A 20,840-nucleotide genomic window follows, 5' to 3' on the forward strand; every position below is an offset into this window, starting at 1 on the left:
AAGTGTAAATTTTGAATAAAGTGGCAGCATTTAAAGTGCAGTGTTGGGMAGCATAAACTTTTTGATTGATTGCATAAAAAACAATACACAAAATGATTGCTTAAAAACAGGAGAAAAATCGGTACTAATGCATGCTTATAAGAAATTAATTAATTTTGGCTAAAATTTATTCGCAAATCCGTTGAAAATGTGTGCGGGTTGAGGGGTGAATTTTGATATTGAGAAGTGTATTTTAATAATCGAAAAAAGTAAAATTAAATAAAATAAATAAATAAAAAAAAAGTGTGGAGAAATTGTGTTAATTAAAAAAAAATTGCGTACAAAATATGCTGTGCAACAACTGGGCCTCAGCAGGTTGCTAGCATAACTCCAAAATAAAGGCCAACGTGCAACAAGTGGCAAGATGTCTGCAGCGTGCAACAAAACTCACTTGCGCCTAAAATTAWTATGCAAAATGCGAAATAAACCAAGCAGTGTGTGAAAATTTCGAATCCGTTATATTATTAGAAAATCCAGTTAAGCAAATAGTTGTATGTGTGTAGTGCGGAATTAAGCATAAGTGTCATTGAAACAATGTCTGCCAATTTAAAGACAAACATAACAACAGACAGCGCAAATAACAAGGCCAACACTACTGCCAASAACAGCACGCCMCACAACARCAACAATAGCAGTAGCGCTAGCGCAACTCCARCARGCARTAAATTAGAAATTACAACAACAAATAGCCACAACAACAACACTGCCATAAAAAATACCTCAACAGCAGCCGACACAAGCGCTGCAACGCAGCCAGCTGAAGCCACCACCAACGTTGCGCCGTCACTTTCGCTCTTCGATCAGCTCAAGAATAGCGCCAATCTCAATAATATCAAATGCGGCAACAACAACAACAACATCGACGATAGTAAACTTAAAGCAGCGCGGAATCTCACCGATTGGCGTAGATTGGCCGAGGATGATAGCAGCAACAATAGCGCGTCCAGTTGYAGCAGCAGCAGTGGCAGCGATAGCAGCATTTGCAACGCCGGCGGCGCAGCAGCGAGTAATGGCCTGCACGAGCGCACGTTTATAGACTCTTTCCAGCAGCAGTTTGTAGCCGCTGTTTTAGGCACAGCCAGCAGCAACAATAGCAACAGCAGTTCATTAAAGACAATCAAAAAAGTTACGACACCAGTCACTGCCAAATTGGACCATGCCACAGCGAGCAACAGCAATTGCAACAGTGTTAGTGTTAGTGTAAGCAAAATGCATGGGAAAGAACTCGAAAAKACGCCTGCCGCAAAGGAGCTTGCGCTGGCAACMATTGCCGGTGACAGAAAAGATGAAAAAGTTGCGGAGGCATGCAACAACATTTTAGATCTCACTTTACAACCCGCCRCCAAACGTAATATGTGCTTAAGGGCGCCGGCCAACAAAGGCARGGGTGAAATGAAGGCCACAGCCACTGCCACAGCGGCAGCTGCATTATGTAAGAGCAGYGTGGACAAGTTAAGCGGCAACACCGCCAACAGCCCGTGTGGCAGCAAGGCTGATGCGCGTGTTGACAGCAAGTTATGCAACACAACCGCAAACGCYTGCAATGCCGTTAATCAGGCGGGTAACAGTGAGAGCGAAAGTGCCAGAAAGCATGGCAACAACAAAAGCAATAGCAATGGCAGCGAACACAATAGACTGAGCCACGGCAATGCTAATTGCGTGTCAACAACGCTGACCGGCGCGAGTCAGCAACAGCAAACACAACAACAACAAAAACAGCACCAAAAGCAAATAAAATTCCCCATGCCCACACTGCCACCGCCCTCAGCGGCGGTGAGTGCCGCAGGCAAGCCCGTTGTCGATAGTAAAWGCCGCAAAAGCAATAACAATACAGCAACAACAACTGCAACGGCTRGCAGTGTCGGCATTGTGCGTGGCACTAAGCGCGCAGCCGGTGCCACAACAGAGGCTGATGCAGCTGCMACAACGTCTTTGAATAGCTTCACTACACCGGCCTCGGTGGCACCGCTAACGGCGCATTACTTTGCGCTAACCAAGCGACADAAGCAGGCGTCTACGGCCACAACAACAATGAACAATTCCGCACATTTCTCCACCGGTTTGCTAAGTGATCAACAACAAAAACAATATATGGACAATTTACGCGCTTTACTCGACTCGGATCAACTAAGTTCGGTTTACGCGCGTAACCAGAGCGGCAGCGATCTCAAGTCTGTCGTCTACTCAGCGCTCACGAGCGCTTTATGCGGCGGTAACAGTGCTACGGCCACAGCGGCTAGCAAGCTGCTGGCAGCCGCTAATCAGGCGAAGAAGAAACGCAAGAAGAAACGCTGCACGGACCGGTGTGACTCATCGGAATCTTCAGACAGGTGAGTCATAGTTAGATTTGAGCGATTTGTATTTCATTACTTACATATGTTAGCATTTTTAGTATGGTCTGCAGAGCTGCGGAAATGTATGTAGTTTTATTTTTGCTCAGTAGATTCCTACTTGATAGAACTGGTGTTTTCAATATGTCAGTTTAATTTAAGCTAGTACCACATACAAAATTGAGATCTAGTGGGAGCTTTAAAATTAAGTACAATTTGATTTCATAACCAAATACTTGGATAAATAGATTGCCGAACCTAACCGAACTGTAGTTTTTCTACTCACATTTCATCGAGGGAGAAACGGGAGGGTCTTCTGATCTTTTCGGMGTCTTTCAAGCGGAAGTAGCTGCCATAAAGGGCGTAGTAAATCCATTGCTCCACAGCCTCCTTCAGTACACAGCTTGGCGTAGACACTGTTATAGCCCAGTGTCTCCCATCCGAGGCTTTTTTTCTTTTAACTTGGAGTGTTCTTTAAGTCTCAAATGCAGCGCATAACCCTGGGGAGGGATKTTTCCMGTCTGACTTTATCTCGCTTTCAAACGTTTGTTGCTAACCCGGAGAAGACTTCCTCTGAGACGGGAAGTCGTGAGCTGCTTGAGCCATATGTAAAGGATCGTTTTGGGTTGCTCCCAAGTGAATGGCACTAAGAGAACTTTCCTCACTCGAGAAATTCTACATATGGCTCCATCCTCCCCACTCCGATATTACATCAGTGAAAAAATTAGCCTTCAGTTCGCCGACTGTGCGCTCGAGCCAAGGGAAGAGATGTCTACACTGCTTATCCTCCTTAATTTATAAATGGTTTGAGTGTCTGGGCACAGCGATGCTACAGGAAACTCTTAGGCATATAAGCTTGCTGGTGCAGGTGTTTCAGTTTCCCCAGAACTGGGACCGATAAAAGCTCAATTTCAGACCAGCTTAGCAAGCGTTGGCCAACTACCACCAGCTATTCAGTCGCAAGGTCCTACGAGCTAAGTTCACCATTCAATGGTCTAACTGGATACTRTCCTTGCGGGATTTATGCAGTAAGTTGGAACATCTTAACGGATGCCAGCTGTTTGAAAGACATTTCGAGGGATCAGCCATCTATCCTAGCCTAACCTAACTTAAAAAGTCTCTGTTTTTTCGACTCCATAGTCTTTTATATATAGTAGATTGTAGCAAAATATGAAATAAAAATCGATCTCTGTCTTCTGAGATAGGCGAGATTGACTGCTAATTGAGTTCTTCAGCACCCTGTACTTTTCAGAAAGCAGTAGAGCGCTTCGTGCAGACATGATCTTGGGYTCTATACAATATTTCAAAAATCATTATATGTGACCTGGTCTACGGAAAGGGGGCTTAGGTGTCAAAAAATCTTAGTTGATTCGGATGGAAKATGAGATGCTTTTTCACGKGATASAATCCAAAAAGTCATAAACTRGTTTTCGCACSTTAGCTCCCTTTTCGTAGACCAGGTCACATATAAGGAACAGAACCGACATCAGGTTGCACTTTAAAACTTTGATTAGAGTGGCTGGAAATATCAAAAGCCTTTAGGGTTAGGTATGTGTCTCGTCTATACTTAAGTAATATACAACAATAGCTATAATAAAAATGTATTAAATTTGTATAAGTTTTATTCTTCCCTCTTTCCTTTCAACTTTTCGCCTTCAATCCATTCTGCGCCAACTTCAAATAACACCGGTACTTATTATTTCACAGGCAAGAAATTTGTGTTGTTTTTTTTTCGAAAAATCTAACTCCGCTCGCTCTTCTTTCCATAAATTTAAACCTACTGCGCACAGTAGCAACGCTGCGGAAACCTGTTTGCCGTGCACAAAATAAATATTAGCCATGACTTTAATGGCACTAAAGAATGACCAGTCAGCCAATCGCCGAACACTCAATGCAATATATTTTTATTTATGGCGCATGACTGTCGATTTCCCGTGAGAGTGTTTACACATTTTTGTTTTCCTCTTTGGTGTTGCTCTACATTTTACGAGTTCTTGCAGCAGCTGGCGGGATTAGCAGGCAAAATGTTTTGAAGATAAATTCCAATAGAAGTTGCACATATTTTTCAGCAAATATTTCAGCTGCTTTCTGCTTAGTGCAATCTAAGACACATTTAAATGACTGGGAATTAATTGCGTTTGTTTTGAAAGCAATAAAAGCAGCAATTAAGAGGAGTGTCAAAATAAAGTAGCAAATAAATAATTCTTCTTTACTTGCTCAAGCTTTTCAAAGTTGGAGAATCACACTTGAACATAGAGAATACCTYAACGCACGCACTGCACCACACCGCTCACGCTCATAAACGCTCGCCAGCGCGCGGTAGTGCCGAGACTGTGCTCCCCCATATTTATGTCGGCACTCAGCAGYGCTCATTTCCTGATGGCAGCTTGCTATCGGCTGTGCTTTTCACTGCTTGTTGTTGTTTTTGTTTGCTTACTGCAGCATCATTATTTTATTGCATATGAATATGTGTGGGCGCCTAATGTACGCTGCCGCACGCTGCAAACTGCATTTATTGCAACAAATCAAATTGGTTGCGCATACGCCCCATCATCCGCACACATGACACTCGTGTGAAGTAAAAAAATGAAATCATATGTGCATGCTGTCTAAGGGGGCGGGCGGGCACTTTTGTCAATTTGTTCAGTCGACACGTTGACAAAGTGTCCGTGTGTGTGTGTGTGTGTGGGCGTATTTACAGATCTATTGAGTTGRTATACAAATTGCATGCTCACGCTGGCACAGCACTTCAGCGCGTTTGCCTTGCTGGCATGTGTCGCGCAGACAACGGACCCAACCCAACAGGCAGCCCACCAACCGCGCCGTTGAAGYTGCTTTGGCTATTTATCTGCAACGCCTACAACCCTTGCAATTCGCTCGTTTGTGTGCTTTAATTGCGGAAATTTGTCTATAATTAAAAATTTTGTCAGAGAGGCGCAGATGAGTTGTTGCATAAACCATATGTATGAGTTAGGAAATATGTATGCTCTTTTGGAATATAAGCGGAAACGCTTGAAAAGGCAGCTAAAGGTAAATGGTCTGTATGACTGTAAAACTTACTTAATCGTAGTCAAAGTTATGATGCCTTTTCTAATCTCATCGTGCAATCACTCAAGTAAAATTGAAAAATATTTAAAGCTGAGCTGAGCCCTAAGGCAGACATCGGTTGTTTTATATCGTTGTAGATGATGAGACTCTCRCCAAAGGTAGTGTTTTGGTCACCGTTTTCCGTAACAGTAGTCAAGCCAATTATGTGCTGTGCTGTATTCGTCTGGCMGAAGGTGTTCGAAAAGACTACATTTGAACACTTCAACGTGTCCAAAGAGTGTTTATCATCTGCATCTCCGGTGCACTATCAACAATAGCACTTAATACTATTTTAACTATGAAACCTGTGAACATTGCCGGCAGATATATTGCTGCTAATTGTGTTCTAAGGCTTGGCGAAGCTGGATACGAAGAAATCCGAAAAAGAACACACCAAAATTTCAGCCTCCTTGAACTGCATTACTGGAAACTACATCGCCGAGGTCACTCTTGGTAGCTTTTCCTCTTCTCACATACCTACAAGGGAGACGTGGATGGGAAAAAGTCGCTGGAGAATAGGCATAGTAAGTTTTTACAGGAATGGCGCGAAGTTAGTGGGGGCGCGTTGTAGGGTGAGTTTTCAATAAAGCGTTACCCGTCAACCTTAGCTTTAGGCGTTATCACTGTAGTGCTTTTCAGGCAGAAATGACTGCTTTCAAGAGATGTGGGCACTCACTGCGACAGCAGTGCGGCAATACTAGCGCTGAGCTCACGCCCTAAAAGCCAGCAAGGAGTGTTTGACCTCACATTAAAAACATCAAGCTACTTCATTCTCAAACTCGTTTGGGTGTCTGGTCACTGCGGAAACGCTTGCAACTGCAAAGCCGATGAGATAGCTTGTTCCACTCACATCTAAATGAGACCGGGTTGGATCCCTGTTAGTGTCTTGCGTTCTAGTACTAAACCAATGTATCTCGCGTGCGCTTAGCAAACATTGTTCGAAGCAAGATCTGCTGTACTACTTGCTCTAAGCAAAGTTCATTTTACCGCAATCGTAGGAGTTTTTACTGGATACTATTTACTTGGTATTCATACGTTAAGGATAACAATCCTGTTGGACGCTTGTTGCCAAACATCATATGTAAACATTCAGGAAGTTTCTTCTCATTGTCCAGTCTTTGCAAGACTAAGGCTGAAACATCTCCATCTCTTACCTTCGGTGTACCAGAAGACGTAGCTGAAACTTGCATTAGTCATTTCAATAAATTTTTGAGCGGCTCAGAACGCCTGGTCGATTTGTAAAGGTCTTATGAGTAGGAGTTTTTTAGGTAGCACCWCGGATGAGCGTTTTAAGCTGTCCCTGTGAGATCCTGCTCAAGATCGACYTTKTAGCTTAATCTARTCTTCTGAATTAGTATATAATAGTTTATTAGGTAGCACCTCAGATTGACGTTTTCAGCTWTCCAAGTGAGATCCTGCTCAAGATCGACCCCTTAGTCCAACCTAACCTAACTGAGATCCATCACTTTAAACTAGCGGCTACACTTTAAATGGCTACTTCACAAATATTTCAGGTATTGATTTCAAATCAGTGTATTATATTACTCCCAGATGTCTTAAACACAATCATTTCAAGACTTCTGACCACTTCTAGATCTTCAGCTCACAAAATTCCGCACAGTCTCTCACTCGTAGTGCTTGCAASTTCGTTATCCATTGCTGTAGAATAAACTCAAGCGTGTTTCGTTTGTTAAAAATACGTTTGCTTGTCGCCTATAAATTATTTCCAGCTTCTCAAATAAATCTGGTTACACGTTTAAAAGTAAATTTCCCAGACCATGCATTCTTGTTGGCACTTATCACTTGAAAAATGCCATAAAAACTTTGTGAACTCCRGCGCAAGCGACGGCACGTTCAGCGCTTATGTGCTCCATACAGTGCACAAATGTACGTACATACATACAMACATRTAYTTATGTGGGTATATGTAGAGATATGCACATGTGCAACTGTGTGCTTCGCTGGTGGAGCGTTGCGTGTTGTTTGGTCAGCTGCTTTATCGCTCAACATAAGTTTTAAAAATAATGTTTTTGTTGTTGTGGTTCTTGCTGCACCGCCAAATGCATTTGTTTTTATTGCAATAAATTTGTTGGCGTATATTGTTTTTAGCACGGTCTATGTTGTTGTTGTTACATTGTTCGTTTTGTTGTTGCATTGTTGGTTTTGTTGTTGCTCTGCGGTTTGCAATTCGCTATCTCAGCACATTAAATGCATTTATTGGCTTTACCAGTTTTGCTAGCGTTTCTACTTTCTTGTTTTTGTTGTTTTTACTGTCAATTGTTGCTATTGGACTTTTCGTTTTTTCCTCATTTTTCAGTCAAAGTCTCTTTGCGTGTATGCTTCCTGCAACGGCAATTACTTTTCCTCTTAAGTATCGACATTTATTAATGCCTTAGTGTTGTTTTAATTGTTCTTACTAGATTTGGCCAGTGCTATGTGTTTCTTGTAGTTGCTGTTGGGAATGTTGCTAAATATGTTTTTGTTGTTCTTTGTATTGACTTCAGTTTTTCGTGYGTTTCTGTGCTCTTTTGTCCTTTCTTAGGTCTTGTTTCTCGTTGCTTATTTAGTATTGTTTTTGCTGTTTTCTTCTAAAACGTTTGTTGCTGTTTTTTTAGTTTTTGTTGTTGCTCTGTTTCTCATTTATTGCGGTTTGGTTTCTTCGTTCTTTTCGCGAATCTACCTTGCTTTTCTTTGATTGCTTTGCTGTTGTTCTGCAGTTGATTCTTTGCTGCTGTTTTTCGTTTTTGGTTCATACCAGTTTTGGTATGTTTAGGTTAGTTATTGTTTCTGTATGTTGAAAGTAGTGTWCAAAGTTTTCAGTAAGCTTTCTGAAATATAAATTTGGGATCTATTCATATGCAGGGGCGGATCCACTCTCCCGCAGTTACCAAACGAAAGTTATAATTCATATATTACGAGTACTTCCAGTGAACAATTTTGGAACCAGAAGAAGTAATTATACAGACAGATGCTAGAACACCTCGCAGAATTCTGTCCAGTATTATCCAGAAGTTTTCTTAAATATTGGGTAGTCGAAAAAGTATTTTCGTATTTTTGYGTATTTTCATTAAAGTTCATTATAAATAAAAAAAAATATATATATTCATTGAGGTTTGATTACAAAAGCAAAACCTGAAACCCAATATCTAGAAATTCGAGAAACTAAGTCCTAAGAGAAGTTCTAGATAATGCTGGACAGAATCATATGAGGCATTGAGATTTGATAATAAGTCGTTTTTAGGGTTGATGAAAAACATTGACTTCCGGTATGACAAATGCTTCAGCTCAAACGAGCAGTAGGTCGATGTCGTGACGTGTATGGCGTGACAACAGGCCAGTATAACCTAAACTAACCGATAAAATATCTCTAGAAGTGTTCATTCTGGAAGTTGTCAAAAAGATGTACTAAAACATAGAACCTAAAGTTGCAAATCGAATAAGTCATAGATTCGAAACAGATTGAGAGTTTATTAGAGATCGATTTAGAAGTGTCAGTTCAAGCTTAAACAAGGCTCAGGTTAAAGATATTGCGAAGTTTTGGTCATAATACCTACTGCTCTTTAGGATCTTCATTATAGAACAACACAAGTTCTGTAACACTATACAACAAAATCGGTTTTTTTTTTTTTACCAGGGACGAGACCAACTTTTTTACAGAACAATTTAGAAGACGGGGRCTCAAACGAATAATTTTATATAGGTATAAATGGGGTGTATTATCTATCATTAKGCATCACTTTAGAGTGTAAATTTCTCTCGTCAGGCTTAGTTGGATTCTTCATTCCGCAACAGAGGCATTGGACATGGACAGCTATAGGTCATATACATATCGATATGGGCATATGAAAACCCAATTGCAAAGCTGAAATTAGATGAATACGAGTACATTAAGGAGGATGGGCATATACATAGTAGTATACTTATGTGTGTATTGTCTGTATATAGTAAGCAATGTAGATGAACAAAAAGCACGATACACAGAGCACAAAGGCTTACTTTCCTGAATGTTACAAGGCTTAAGCATAAAAACATACACACACACTTAGWAGAATATATCAACTTCTAAACAGCATACTCGTCGTTGCGGCAGCGCTTACTCGCAGTCACTTGGGGGTCATTGTATTGCAACAATGGCGATGGCGTGGAGAAGGTCCCTGACTGAGGCTGCAGATGACAACGACAACGACGACAACGGGAACGGAGACGGAGACGTCGACAGCGACGACGAGCCGCGATGACGACGGACGGCTATTGTTGTTCTATTTAAGCGACGTGTACGTTGTTCTTGTTGATATTTATGTTGCTGTTGCTTGCAACTTTTTCACTCTCATAATTTCTGCATTTTGCCTTGCAACATACGCGCCGCACACTCGCTAATGTGTTGCTATGAACTTTTATGCGCTTTTGTTATTATCATTATTTCGCTCGGCGAGCATCTTAGTGWTTTTATTGTTGTTTCGCTTGTTTTGCTTTTGTGCGCTACATTGCCTACACACACACTTACTCACATACATGACTTTTCCTTTGAAACTCTGAATGACTTGGTAACACAAAAAAAAAAAAAAACGGCAACAAACAACAACAAAAATTAAAAAAATAAGCAGCAGCGGCAACAAAGTGAAGAACGTGCCACATAGCAAGCGAGTGAAATGAATTCCTAAGAATGCCRTGAAGCACGCTTTCAGGCGCAAAGCAGGGAAGCGCGCCGWAGCGGGAGTTGGAAGCAAAGCGGCGCGCTGAAATGAGCACATACAAACTTATTTACAAAAATATGTGCCTAGAGGGTATATTTTGAGAGTTGTAGCACATGTTTTTATGAATAGAGCGGAGAAAAATAGAAGAAATTTAAATTTTYTTTCTAACTTAGTAAGCAAAATGTCTGACTTTTAGTGTTAATACTGAATTTTGGAGATACCACAGAGTTTACTTCCTTGCTGTTGCATTGATCACGAGTTTTTGAAATATATTTGCGTCAATTTTTCCACCGGAAGTCAGTCTTGGCGCACTAAATTGCCAAAGAGCTTTCTCTTTAGCACATTCCAGACCTTTAGAAGCACCCTGTATAATATGTAGCTGCTTTCTTGCCCGCTACTAGCACTTGAGGCTTTAACATTTCCATGCAACATGCCGCTGAAGTGCAACACTTGTACGTTTTCTGCTACAAGCGGTAGCAAAGCAAAGAACAATGAGCACAGCAGGCAAAAACAACAACTACAACGCAGAAAACTGAAAAGTAAGCATAATAAGTGAGAACAAACGTGCAAGTATGATGTAATACTATCCTTACATACATGCATGGCGATATAGGTAAGACTATAAGCGTGCATATCGTGATGATAAAGCCAGTTGAGCGGTGCAAGCAGTTGAGTGCTTGAATTGTTTGCACACACGCTAGGGGCGCAAGCGTTGGCGGGCGGCGGCGAGTGCTGGGGAGGCGTAGCAATGCATACACGGTSCTTAGTTACGACAAACACGCTTAAAGTGGGCGACTGAACGCCAAGAAAATTGCTATGATTTAATGCTACTGCAAAGTTGCTCGCGTTTGCTTTGCATGCTAAGCGACTGTGTGTGTGTGTGTGTGTGTGTGTGTGGCATATGTATGCGCAAATTTAGTGTATTATATGCTCGATAGTATCAATTTAGCAAACTTGGTGGGAGAGGCCTGATATATTGACAAAAATGCGTTGACAACTGTGAGCCCCACATTACATTTTCTTGAAAACTCAACTTCAAACTCTTTTTTTTATTATTGAAACATTTCAAGTATTGAACATAAAAATTCATTTATTTTGAAACCCATGCAACGTTGTCAATCTGCTTACCTGCCACAAGTRGAGTTCCGCGCATTTTTTCTCGCTGACTTCAAGCATTTCCATTTTCTCCCCTTGYAGTAACGCTGCACTTGAAACGCTTCGCTGCCGTTTGGCGCTGMMCTSAMAAATGCGGGTCGGTTCGACTGCTTCCATTTTTCTTTCATTTTCTATTCATTAACGTTAACTAGTCGCGTAAGTGAAGTGGGTGTGGAAATGTGCAAATTATGGCGCCCTTTTGTGAAGCATAAACATTTTCTGATTTATTTTCTGCGCGCACCGTGGCGCTTCGTAATCTTTTGTGCTGTTATTTTGCATTTTTCTCGTCCTTTTTTAATATGAAAATGAAGTGCCCACTTGAATGCAACAGCATGATGCATTAATTATTTAAAATGAGCGGTGCGGAGTAAGAAAAGTAAGGCGCTGAAACAAAACTTAAAGCAGTGAGAGTGAAGAGTTTGCTTTTTTTTTGGAAGTTTGCAAGAAAGTATAGCTGCGTAGAAATAGGTAATATAGTTTGTTTTTCTAACATAATTTTTACTTACATTTTACTTCGAGGATAGACAAAGTTGCAATCGCCCAGTTCATTGATTCGGCATTTGGTTGATTTGCAAGAAAAATTGCAAAAAATTTGTCAACCAGACGCAGTTTTTTAGGAAACTATTCTAAATATTACTTTAAGTCTTCTAACTGCGGTTTTGCAATATATTTTAGGAGAGCGCATGTGTTTCAAAAGTTCATATTTYCATTAAAGTTAATGTGTTCCAAAAKTTCAWATWTTCGTTGAAGACTAATACATGAACTGCAAGAAAATATGTTGTAGTTGTATGTATAGATGCTAATATTGTTACTTACATTATTATTTTTCCAAAAATATTTTTGTTTAAATTTTMTTCGCGAAAAAATTCCAAACACCATGTAAAGGTTGGTTCTCCAAATGATCGCTCTTGGTTTTATGCTTGATTGGAAGCAAAAGTGTGGAAAAAATTTTCAGACATACTCATTTATTTCAAGTAAACTATTCTAAAACTTCCATTAAGTGTTGTAATTGCAGTTCTCGTAATGTGTTCTAACAGAGCTCATGTGTTCCAAAAGTTCATATTTTAATTAAAGATTATATTATCGACTAGCAAAGCCTCTAGAAGCAGCAATGGTCTTTTTTTAAAATAAAAAAAATAATAATAAAGCCCAACGAAAACGAAAGGTAAAATAACAGACATTTAGGGAAAAATATTTTTTGGGAGTTTTATGGTCCGGAAAAGTAAGAAGAGTCGGCGTGGTTAAACTTTTAAAGGCTTAAAGCGGTTTAACTCGATATTGTAGGCAATAATAAGATCTATAATTTTTGTTTACAGACTTTTCCACACAATCTGAACATTTATGTAAAAAATTACAACCATTTTAAACTAAGCGCCTTTATCTAAAAATAATTATTAGACCCAATCTTCAATCACCGAAGTTAAAAAAGTWAATTTTTGCTAAAATATATCTTGTAAAATTCGGTCATCGAAATTTAAAAACTAAATCCTTGCCAATTCCCAATCARTTTCAGAATATTTCTACGTTTTTCCCGCTGCTTTAACTGTCTTACACAATTTCATTAGCATTCAATTAAAACTACATTACCCTTACATTGATCGCTATATTCCGCTAATTGCCTAACATTCAACTCATTTACACTAAATCAATTTTGAAARCCAAATCAATTCATATTAAATGCAAAATATTTTAGAATCTTAAAGGCAAATATTGGCAATTAAACCACTAAAAACATCAAATAGACAAGCAAAGTTGTTTGGCTTGTCTTGTCTTGTCTTGCAGCTCCCCCTCACTCTGCCGTGCGTTGCTGCCGTTCACTTTTGCCTTTTGCTTGCTTCTTTGCACTTCTGTTTTGCCTCACTAAATATGCAAATCACAATTAATTTATGCCTCCGCCTTTTTGTGAGCTTTTAATTTACGATATATCCGAGCTAGTTCAGCGAAGGCAGCAAAGCAAAAACTGGAAAAAAWATTATACAACTAAATATTTGTGGGTATGCACACAGTTCTTTTGTATAAAGGGTGTTTCAATACGAGTAATATATAGAAAGGTTAAGTGCTCGTATTCTTTGGTTTCTGTGTAGTTCCCGAGCTCGAATTGAGTTCGTTTACTTGGTGCTTATGACTGCATATAAGTTCTATATATATTGTGTTTAGCGATATGGCAACCGGAGTCAAATAACTTGGTAAGTGGGAATTATGAGCAGATTTTTGATCTAAAACCTTCAACTCCAATTGAGTGCTTCTATCTGCTCCTTGAYCTCTACTTTAAAAGAGAAGACATTTTTGTGAGATGTTTCGATTTTCTTCTGAGGCCTAGTCTCCTACTTAGTTCTCTTACCTTTATCAGCTTTATGCTTCTTGAACACTATAAGTCAAAGAGAAAGTAGTACATCTTCTGCCGGCTAGGGCAGAAGACGTATTAATTTGCTCTGTTGGTCAATAAGAAACCAAAATTTTAATAAATAAGTTATGAGAGCTTTTGGACAATTTCTGGCTGTGGCTACTAAAGCGCCTCTCATCATCATGATCTAGTCCCTCAGTTATCGTTCTGAAATTTAGCACTCATCTTTTTCATAAAAAGAAGTCAAAACCGCCGATATTTAAATGCTATATCAAATAGTGTTATCTGGCCTTCAGTAAAATCAAATTTTCTTCATGATCTTTAGTGAGGTTAATAATTCTTTTGGAATTTTCATTGAGGACGCGAACCTTTACGGAGATTAATAAAAGTTGGTGACGTCAATCACCTGTGCCTTTATAATACCCTTTTTTTACTTATAACAAAGTCAAAAACCAGTGTAGAGGTCAATGACCGTTGGGCAGTCATTGACAATTTTGTTTAAATTTACCGATAAGAACACTTCTTCTTTAAATTTAGCAAAGACAACAACCAGTTCGGAGGTCAGTGACTTTTGGTAAGCTCAATGACGCTTTTTTAATTATATAGCTGTTAGCGGTATCATCAAAGCTCATTGACCCTTTTCTTTGCAATTGGTGGGGCCAACAATCCTTTTAAAAGTCAGTGACCTTCTTTATATATAATTTMGCGAGAACAAAACCATTTTTGTTACATTTAGTTAAGACAACAACCAATGTCGAGGCCAATGACGAAATTTTATAGGATTTCTGGCAAGATTCTGCCCTTACAACAACAACAACATTTTATGGATATAATTGTTCTGATTCCGTTCATAGGCAATGCCGACATAATCAGGACGTGAAGACGTGTCCCCAGTTTGAATGAAACACTCTTTGTCATCCTACTCACTTATATATAGTGTCTCAGATAAGTTAAGACACATAAATGTATACTTCGAATAAGCAAACATAAAAAACAAAAGTTAAGTATGCGGAAAAGTTATATTAGGTTGTCAAAAAAGTTTTGCGGTATTTTTTATTGAATTTTCAATTGTTCATAAAATTTTTTTTTGATGACTCATGCCCAGCTCTTGACCGATGCTACAGGTACTATGCCGGTCTCTTTCGATTTTATCGCAATTTTCGACGACAGGCCTTCGGGGCGTGGCACATCTTCGACCACATCTATACCAGAACGTTGAAACCATCGCGGTGCGGTGGAAATGGAAACTGCATCGGGTCCATAAACTGGCCAAATTTATACACCGTATTTTCTCTTTATTTTGCTCCATGTTTGCGACGCTATAACTCACGAATGACCGCAAGACTTTTTTGACAACATAATACATTAAAAAGTTAAGCACTCTTAATTTTTCGAGCCTCTATTTATACTATTGTTCTATATCTGATTATGGCATTCCAAGAAAAATAAACTTATTGCACACCCTGTATGCGCTGGTCCAGCCTGAATGGCTTTTTGTAAATATGATCGTAGCCGCTAGAGGCAATCAGCGTCTGTGGGAATGCTTATACACATAGATATACATACACTCATACATATGTGCATACATACAGACATATATGCAGTATATTTAAATAACATATGTACGTTTGTTTGTGGGCGTCTTTATCTGTGTGTCTCTTGTATTCTTGTCAGATAGCTTGCGAAAAATGTTAGTTAACGCGCGATAAGAATCGCAAAATGTGTCAATGCGCCCGATGGGACGTTGACTTTTCACTTTTGTTGACGCGCTTGTTTTCATTTGCAACTTTTATTAAGTTTTATTACTTTWTTTCTCGCATATCTGGTGACAAACTGGAGGACGAGCGCATTTTTTTGCAAATATTTGCGTGATTATGTGGCGGTGTGTCAATAGCGCGCTGCTGACACCGCTCCTAATCGCTCTCTGGAAAATTGGCACTTCCGCGCATTGTTGCACGCTGACACATATCCAACACAGCAACACACACACATTTGTGCACATGCTTATTCATAAATACCTGCGCCTTTTTKTGCATTATTGCTTTTATTGCCAAACGTAATTGTTTCATTGTTGTTGTTATTTTTTTCAAAGTTGAACGCGCGCCCTCAATTTACGGCTGACACACATTCATTTGCATGCAAACACACACACACAACTACATTATTCTCACTTGCAAGTTTATTTTTCTTGCTTGGTGTGCTTTCGCTTGTCTGTGTGTGTGTGCGTGAGGGTTCACAGTTTAGTCCCATATATTGGATGGGGGGTTCGTTTTTTTATCTCCACATCTGGGTGTTRTTTAGCAACGTTTTTGTTGCGCGCCTGCTTCGCCAGCCTCGTGGTCGTCGTCGTCGTCGTCGCTGTTTACTGCTCTTGGCAGCTTTCGCACGCTGCCTCTCCCGCTCCCGCTCTCGTTGCGGTCATTGAACTTTTGACGTCACACACTTTGATTGGTGCCCCTCACAACGTTTGATTCGTTTGCTTTTATTGTTGTTGTTGTTATTATTAATTTTTGTTATTGCTCACGTTCGTTCGCTWTTCGCGGCGCGCTGTGGGGGTGCGCGCGCWCGGTGACCCCTCGCGGCACGCTCGCATTGTGTGTTGCCCAGAAAAAGCGGGAAGCGCGCGCACACAGGCACACACACATATGTATATACATACATACATATATATGTACTTATATACACACATATGTATGTACATTGCGCGCAACCGAATTGTGTTCAAGCTCTTGTTGCTGTTGTTGTTTTGCTGCTATGTGCGCCAGCTCATTGACCTAATTTTCTGTACGTTCAGTCTATTTTCTTTATTTATTTGTTTATTGTTGTTATTGYTTTGTATTTTAGCACGCTTTCATTGCTATTATTTGCGATATAATTTGTATATGGTTGTTGCYGTTGTTGGCGTTGGCCTTGACGGCAGGCCATCAATGGCATACAATTCACACAATTAAATGTTTATTATTGAAATTTATTTTAGGCGGGAGTCTCGAGGTTCGGATTATGCATACTCTTTGGTTTATTTTTTATTTTTGTTTTTGCATTTTCATAAACCGAATTGATGACTTTATTATTATTATTATTATTATTATTATTGAGAAATATATTATGTCAGCAGCTCGAAAATTCTTTAATAAACTTTTTTCTGAGAAATTGTGGCACGAAATCACGAGTTGAAGACGACGTTGGATTAAACCAAGAACCGTCATGTGACATAGCATTAGTATTATCCCAAATAAGTCCATTCAGTAATAATATTGGCTCTCAGAACTTTTCGTAATTCGAAGTTTCTTAGTTGAATCGGTATTTGGTGAGGTTTCGATCAATTGAAGAAAGACTCCAACAGTGGACGCTAGSCGCACTTGCCTCCACACTTGGGGTAACTCAATGAGAAGCCTCAAACTTCTAGATTTTGCTGTTTGGCTTTTGAATTATTTTTAATGGGATTAATGATGTATAAACTGAGTAGAATGTGACGATAAGCTTTTTGATTTCGAGCTTTAAGCGGCGATAAGCCCAATGCATTTTCCTTGACRTTTTTCTGGTAAAAAGTTGGGTTCGCAAGAATTTGCTTAGATCATAATTCAGTCTAATCAAGCAGCTGGCCGCTGCTGCAAATGGGAGGTATCCATCTGCAACCGGTGGATAAAGTGAAATATTTACAGCTCATCCTGTATAGGMAGCTTTCATGGCCGCCGARTATCGAAGAGAGAGCAAAATAGACATCGATTGCCTCATACTGCTGCAGAGGAGAGATTTGCAGAAAGTGGGGTCTCTAACCGAAAATGGTCCTCTATCTCAACGCCACCATAGTCAAGGGTATTATGCTCTATGGAGTCTTCAGACTCAGAGAATTTGGATCAATTTTACCCATATCTGTTGAAAAAATCTTTGTTTGCTTTCAAACTTTATACATGTCGAAAGATTCGGATCAATGTCATTGTGGAATCTATTGAAGTAGCTGCTAAGGTACTCTTCTCCACTAAGTACTTGGGTCGTAAGGAAACGCAAATCCTTATGTCGTCTGCCTATCTATGATTGGATGTCCGATGTTTGTCTATTGATCTAGCGATCTTTGGATGAAAATTACCAACGCTGCTCCAGCATTTTGGTGATCTTGTTCCTCTCCTGAGAACTATTCTTTCCTCCATATTTTTGGTGGAGTATTTCACTCGAATATATTCTAAATTGTTACATACAYTAGAGACAAGACTCCATTGGTTAACTTAACGAAAGCTCAACATGCTTATAAGAATTGTGTATAGGGGATCCACAGGTCTTCACTGTGAGACACGCTGGAACAGTTCCTCTGTTTAAATCCCTCCTTATTTCGGACTGAGCTTAGATATCTAGGCGTTTGAAGTCCAAGAGACTGGATGAAGTATCAGAATTAGATATCAAGTCCTTATTAATCTCCGCAAAAAACGTAGAGGTCTTGCACGACCTAAAGTTCAGCTGGTATTAACGCATCTCCATCTCTATCTGGCATTACAAAGGATCAGTGGGACTATGTATGGCGTGACCGCGATCCAGTATGACTTAACCTAATATTAAATAACCAAGATTGTTTCAGAATTTATACCAAAATGCGGCAGCTTCTTCAAACAAATTTTGATTAAGATAATTCGAGCTCTTTGACTATATGATATGACATGTAATGAGTATGTATGAGTATGTACATATATGTTTTATAGTTTTCTATATTTCTGTGCATGTATATACTTATATTTTTTATTTCGTGTTACATARTCGTTATAATTTTCAATAACTGCGACTGAAACTCCCAAGTCGCCATGTTTTATCACAAAGAATTTCGTAAACAAAAGCTAAGCTAACAGATATTTTGGGCAACAAACCGCAATTCAATCCACACACTTGTGCAAATATACATTTGTAACAAAATATAGTGAAACCCTTGCACCACCAATCACCTCGTCCACAGCACACCGAGCGGTTGACCGCAACTACTTGGGTTCCCATAAACTAATCCAAGTTATGCCCGGCTATTGCAGCCACTTTAGTGGTCGCACATAAACGCAAGCATTTAATCACACACATTCACACATAGACATATTCACACACATATAATACATTCGCACTTTGGTGGCTGTCGCAACGCAGAAAGTTTGGCTTCCTGCAAGCGTTTTGAAATTAATATCCACAAAATATTAAATTGTGTTAGGTGGCAGCCGCGCGGTGGGTGCGACTGCGGGTGCTAAGTTGTTGGTTGTTGTTGGCGAGTCGTTATTTGAAATGCTTGGCTTTTTGTTAGCGCCATTTGTTTTGTGAAGTTTTTGTATTTGATATTTTGTTGTTGTAGATTTTCGTTTGTGGCTTTGTGACTTTGTGCGTTTTAGCAGCGTTCCAGCATAAATTGGAAAAGTTTTGCGCGTTATTTAAGCACGACAAAGTGCTGATAATATTACGCTTCCGATTTCAGATTTTTTGTCTGTCTCGACTCGRTTTCTTCAAAGGCCAGTGTGCCTTRTAAGGCTGTAGTGTGCACGGAATTTAGATGAGCTGAGGTTGAGTATTTTTCAGAAGTGRCTGGCATTAGAACATGTAGTTTCGGATTCGCTATCGCCGCTGAGTTAGATGTTTTTGTAGTAAAACCAATTAGATTTTGTTCAAGAATATGCAGAAATATCAACATTTAGGCTCCAATAAGGAATTTTCTGGCTTCCACTAGAATCACTAGAAACCAGAATAAAAAATTTGAAAAGAGTAGATTTCTTAGCTTGGCAGCCCTTTCCGTGAGCAATATAATAATTCCAGACTTCTCTTCATGTCATTAGATCTTTTCTGTGCTTTTTTATTTCGATCTGACGCCTAAAAACCCCTTCGAGATGGGATATCTTACGGACGACATAATTCGCTGAACTATGTCAAGGGCCTCGTATATACATATATCATATTTAGCCCTGCAGCTCGAATTATTTTCTCCAGCAGCAGATTGAGGAAGTCGCACGGGAGTTGCCTTGTCTGAAACCTCTTTTGGCACCAAAAGCTCGGAGTGGATCTTACCGTTCCTGATGGAGCCTTTAGTTTTGCCCAACGTCCCGTATAAGTTTTGCAGGGATACCAAATTTTGACAAAGCGACGAAGAGGTGGTGTGTGTCGATTCTTTTTTCGCGGGTCTTATCCAAGATTTGGCACATTGTGAATGGTCAGATGTTGATTTTCCACGCCTTAAGCCACAATGATAGGGTCCACACAGTACGCTCTATAGAACCTTATTTGCGATGTTGAGGAGACTTATCCCACGGTAGTTGGCGCAATTTGTGGACGCGCTGTTTGTTGATTGGGCAGAGCACTCTTAAATTCCAATCAKCGGGCATGCTACCGTTCGACCATATCCTACAAGGAAGCCGATACATGTTCCTTATCAGTTCTTCGCCGCCGTATTTGATTAGCTCGGCCGGAATCCATCGGCCCCCAACGCTTTGTTGTTCGTCAGACTGGTATTTGCTATTCGAACTAACTCATGGTCGGGTAATGGAACACTCGCTARATCGTCTTCGATTGGGGAATCGGATTCACCATCACCTGGTGTTATGATTTCACTGCCATTCAGCAGGCTGGAGAGGAGTTCCCTCTATAATTTTAGTATGCTATGGGCATCAGTCACTAAATCAACTTTGSGAGTTCTACAAGAGTATGCTCCGGTTTCGAAACCTTCCTTGATAATCCCTGTCGACCGGCTTGTGAAGCTCGTCATACTCACGCATTTCTGCCTCTGTCTTTTTGTGTCTTCAGCTCTCGGTGTCTATCCTATCCTGCACGTGTTGTGGTCGATTATGACGTAGCGAGGTAGGCAACTTGTCTCTTCTTTTGTCTTTTCCGAAAATCAAAGGCTTCGGTTGCAGCTGCACTTAAGGAGCTCGAAATGTCATCCCACAGTTCCCTTATCTTAGTTCCTCTGTATAAATCGTACAAATTATATGCTCGAAAAAATTTGGTTGATTTTTTCGTCTGTCCTTTTCTTTTAACATATATTCCCGCCAACCTCATATATTTATGTAAGTATTTCTATTGCCTCCCATTGCGTTGATCGATTTCACCGCAATTATGCGACACATTTACCGCAGTTTACAACACATAACAATTATATTGTCGCAGCTTTTCATCTTTCAATGTTTACATTTCGGCGACGCGGCAGTACCCAACCCAAGCCGCCAACGCAACCGCCACCAA

The 20,840-nt window shown here is 39.9% G+C and overlaps 1 protein-coding gene across 1 annotated transcript in view; it reads left to right on the top strand.

Annotated features, from left to right (window-relative positions):
- The window catches only part of LOC108972516 (zinc finger protein jing), a gene marked incomplete at its 5' end in the record, with an annotated part of 280,089 nt that continues 259,249 nt past the window's right edge, over positions 1-20,840 (top strand). Inside the window, 1 exon segment of the mRNA XM_018939140.1 lies at positions 1-2,369. Coding sequence (XP_018794685.1) covers positions 574-2,369 — 1,796 coding nt within the window.

Source organism: Bactrocera latifrons, unplaced genomic scaffold (assembly GCF_001853355.1).
Source record: "Bactrocera latifrons isolate USDA-ARS-PBARC rearing strain unplaced genomic scaffold, ASM185335v1 scaffold_40, whole genome shotgun sequence".
Lineage (NCBI taxonomy): Eukaryota > Metazoa > Arthropoda > Insecta > Diptera > Tephritidae > Bactrocera > Bactrocera latifrons.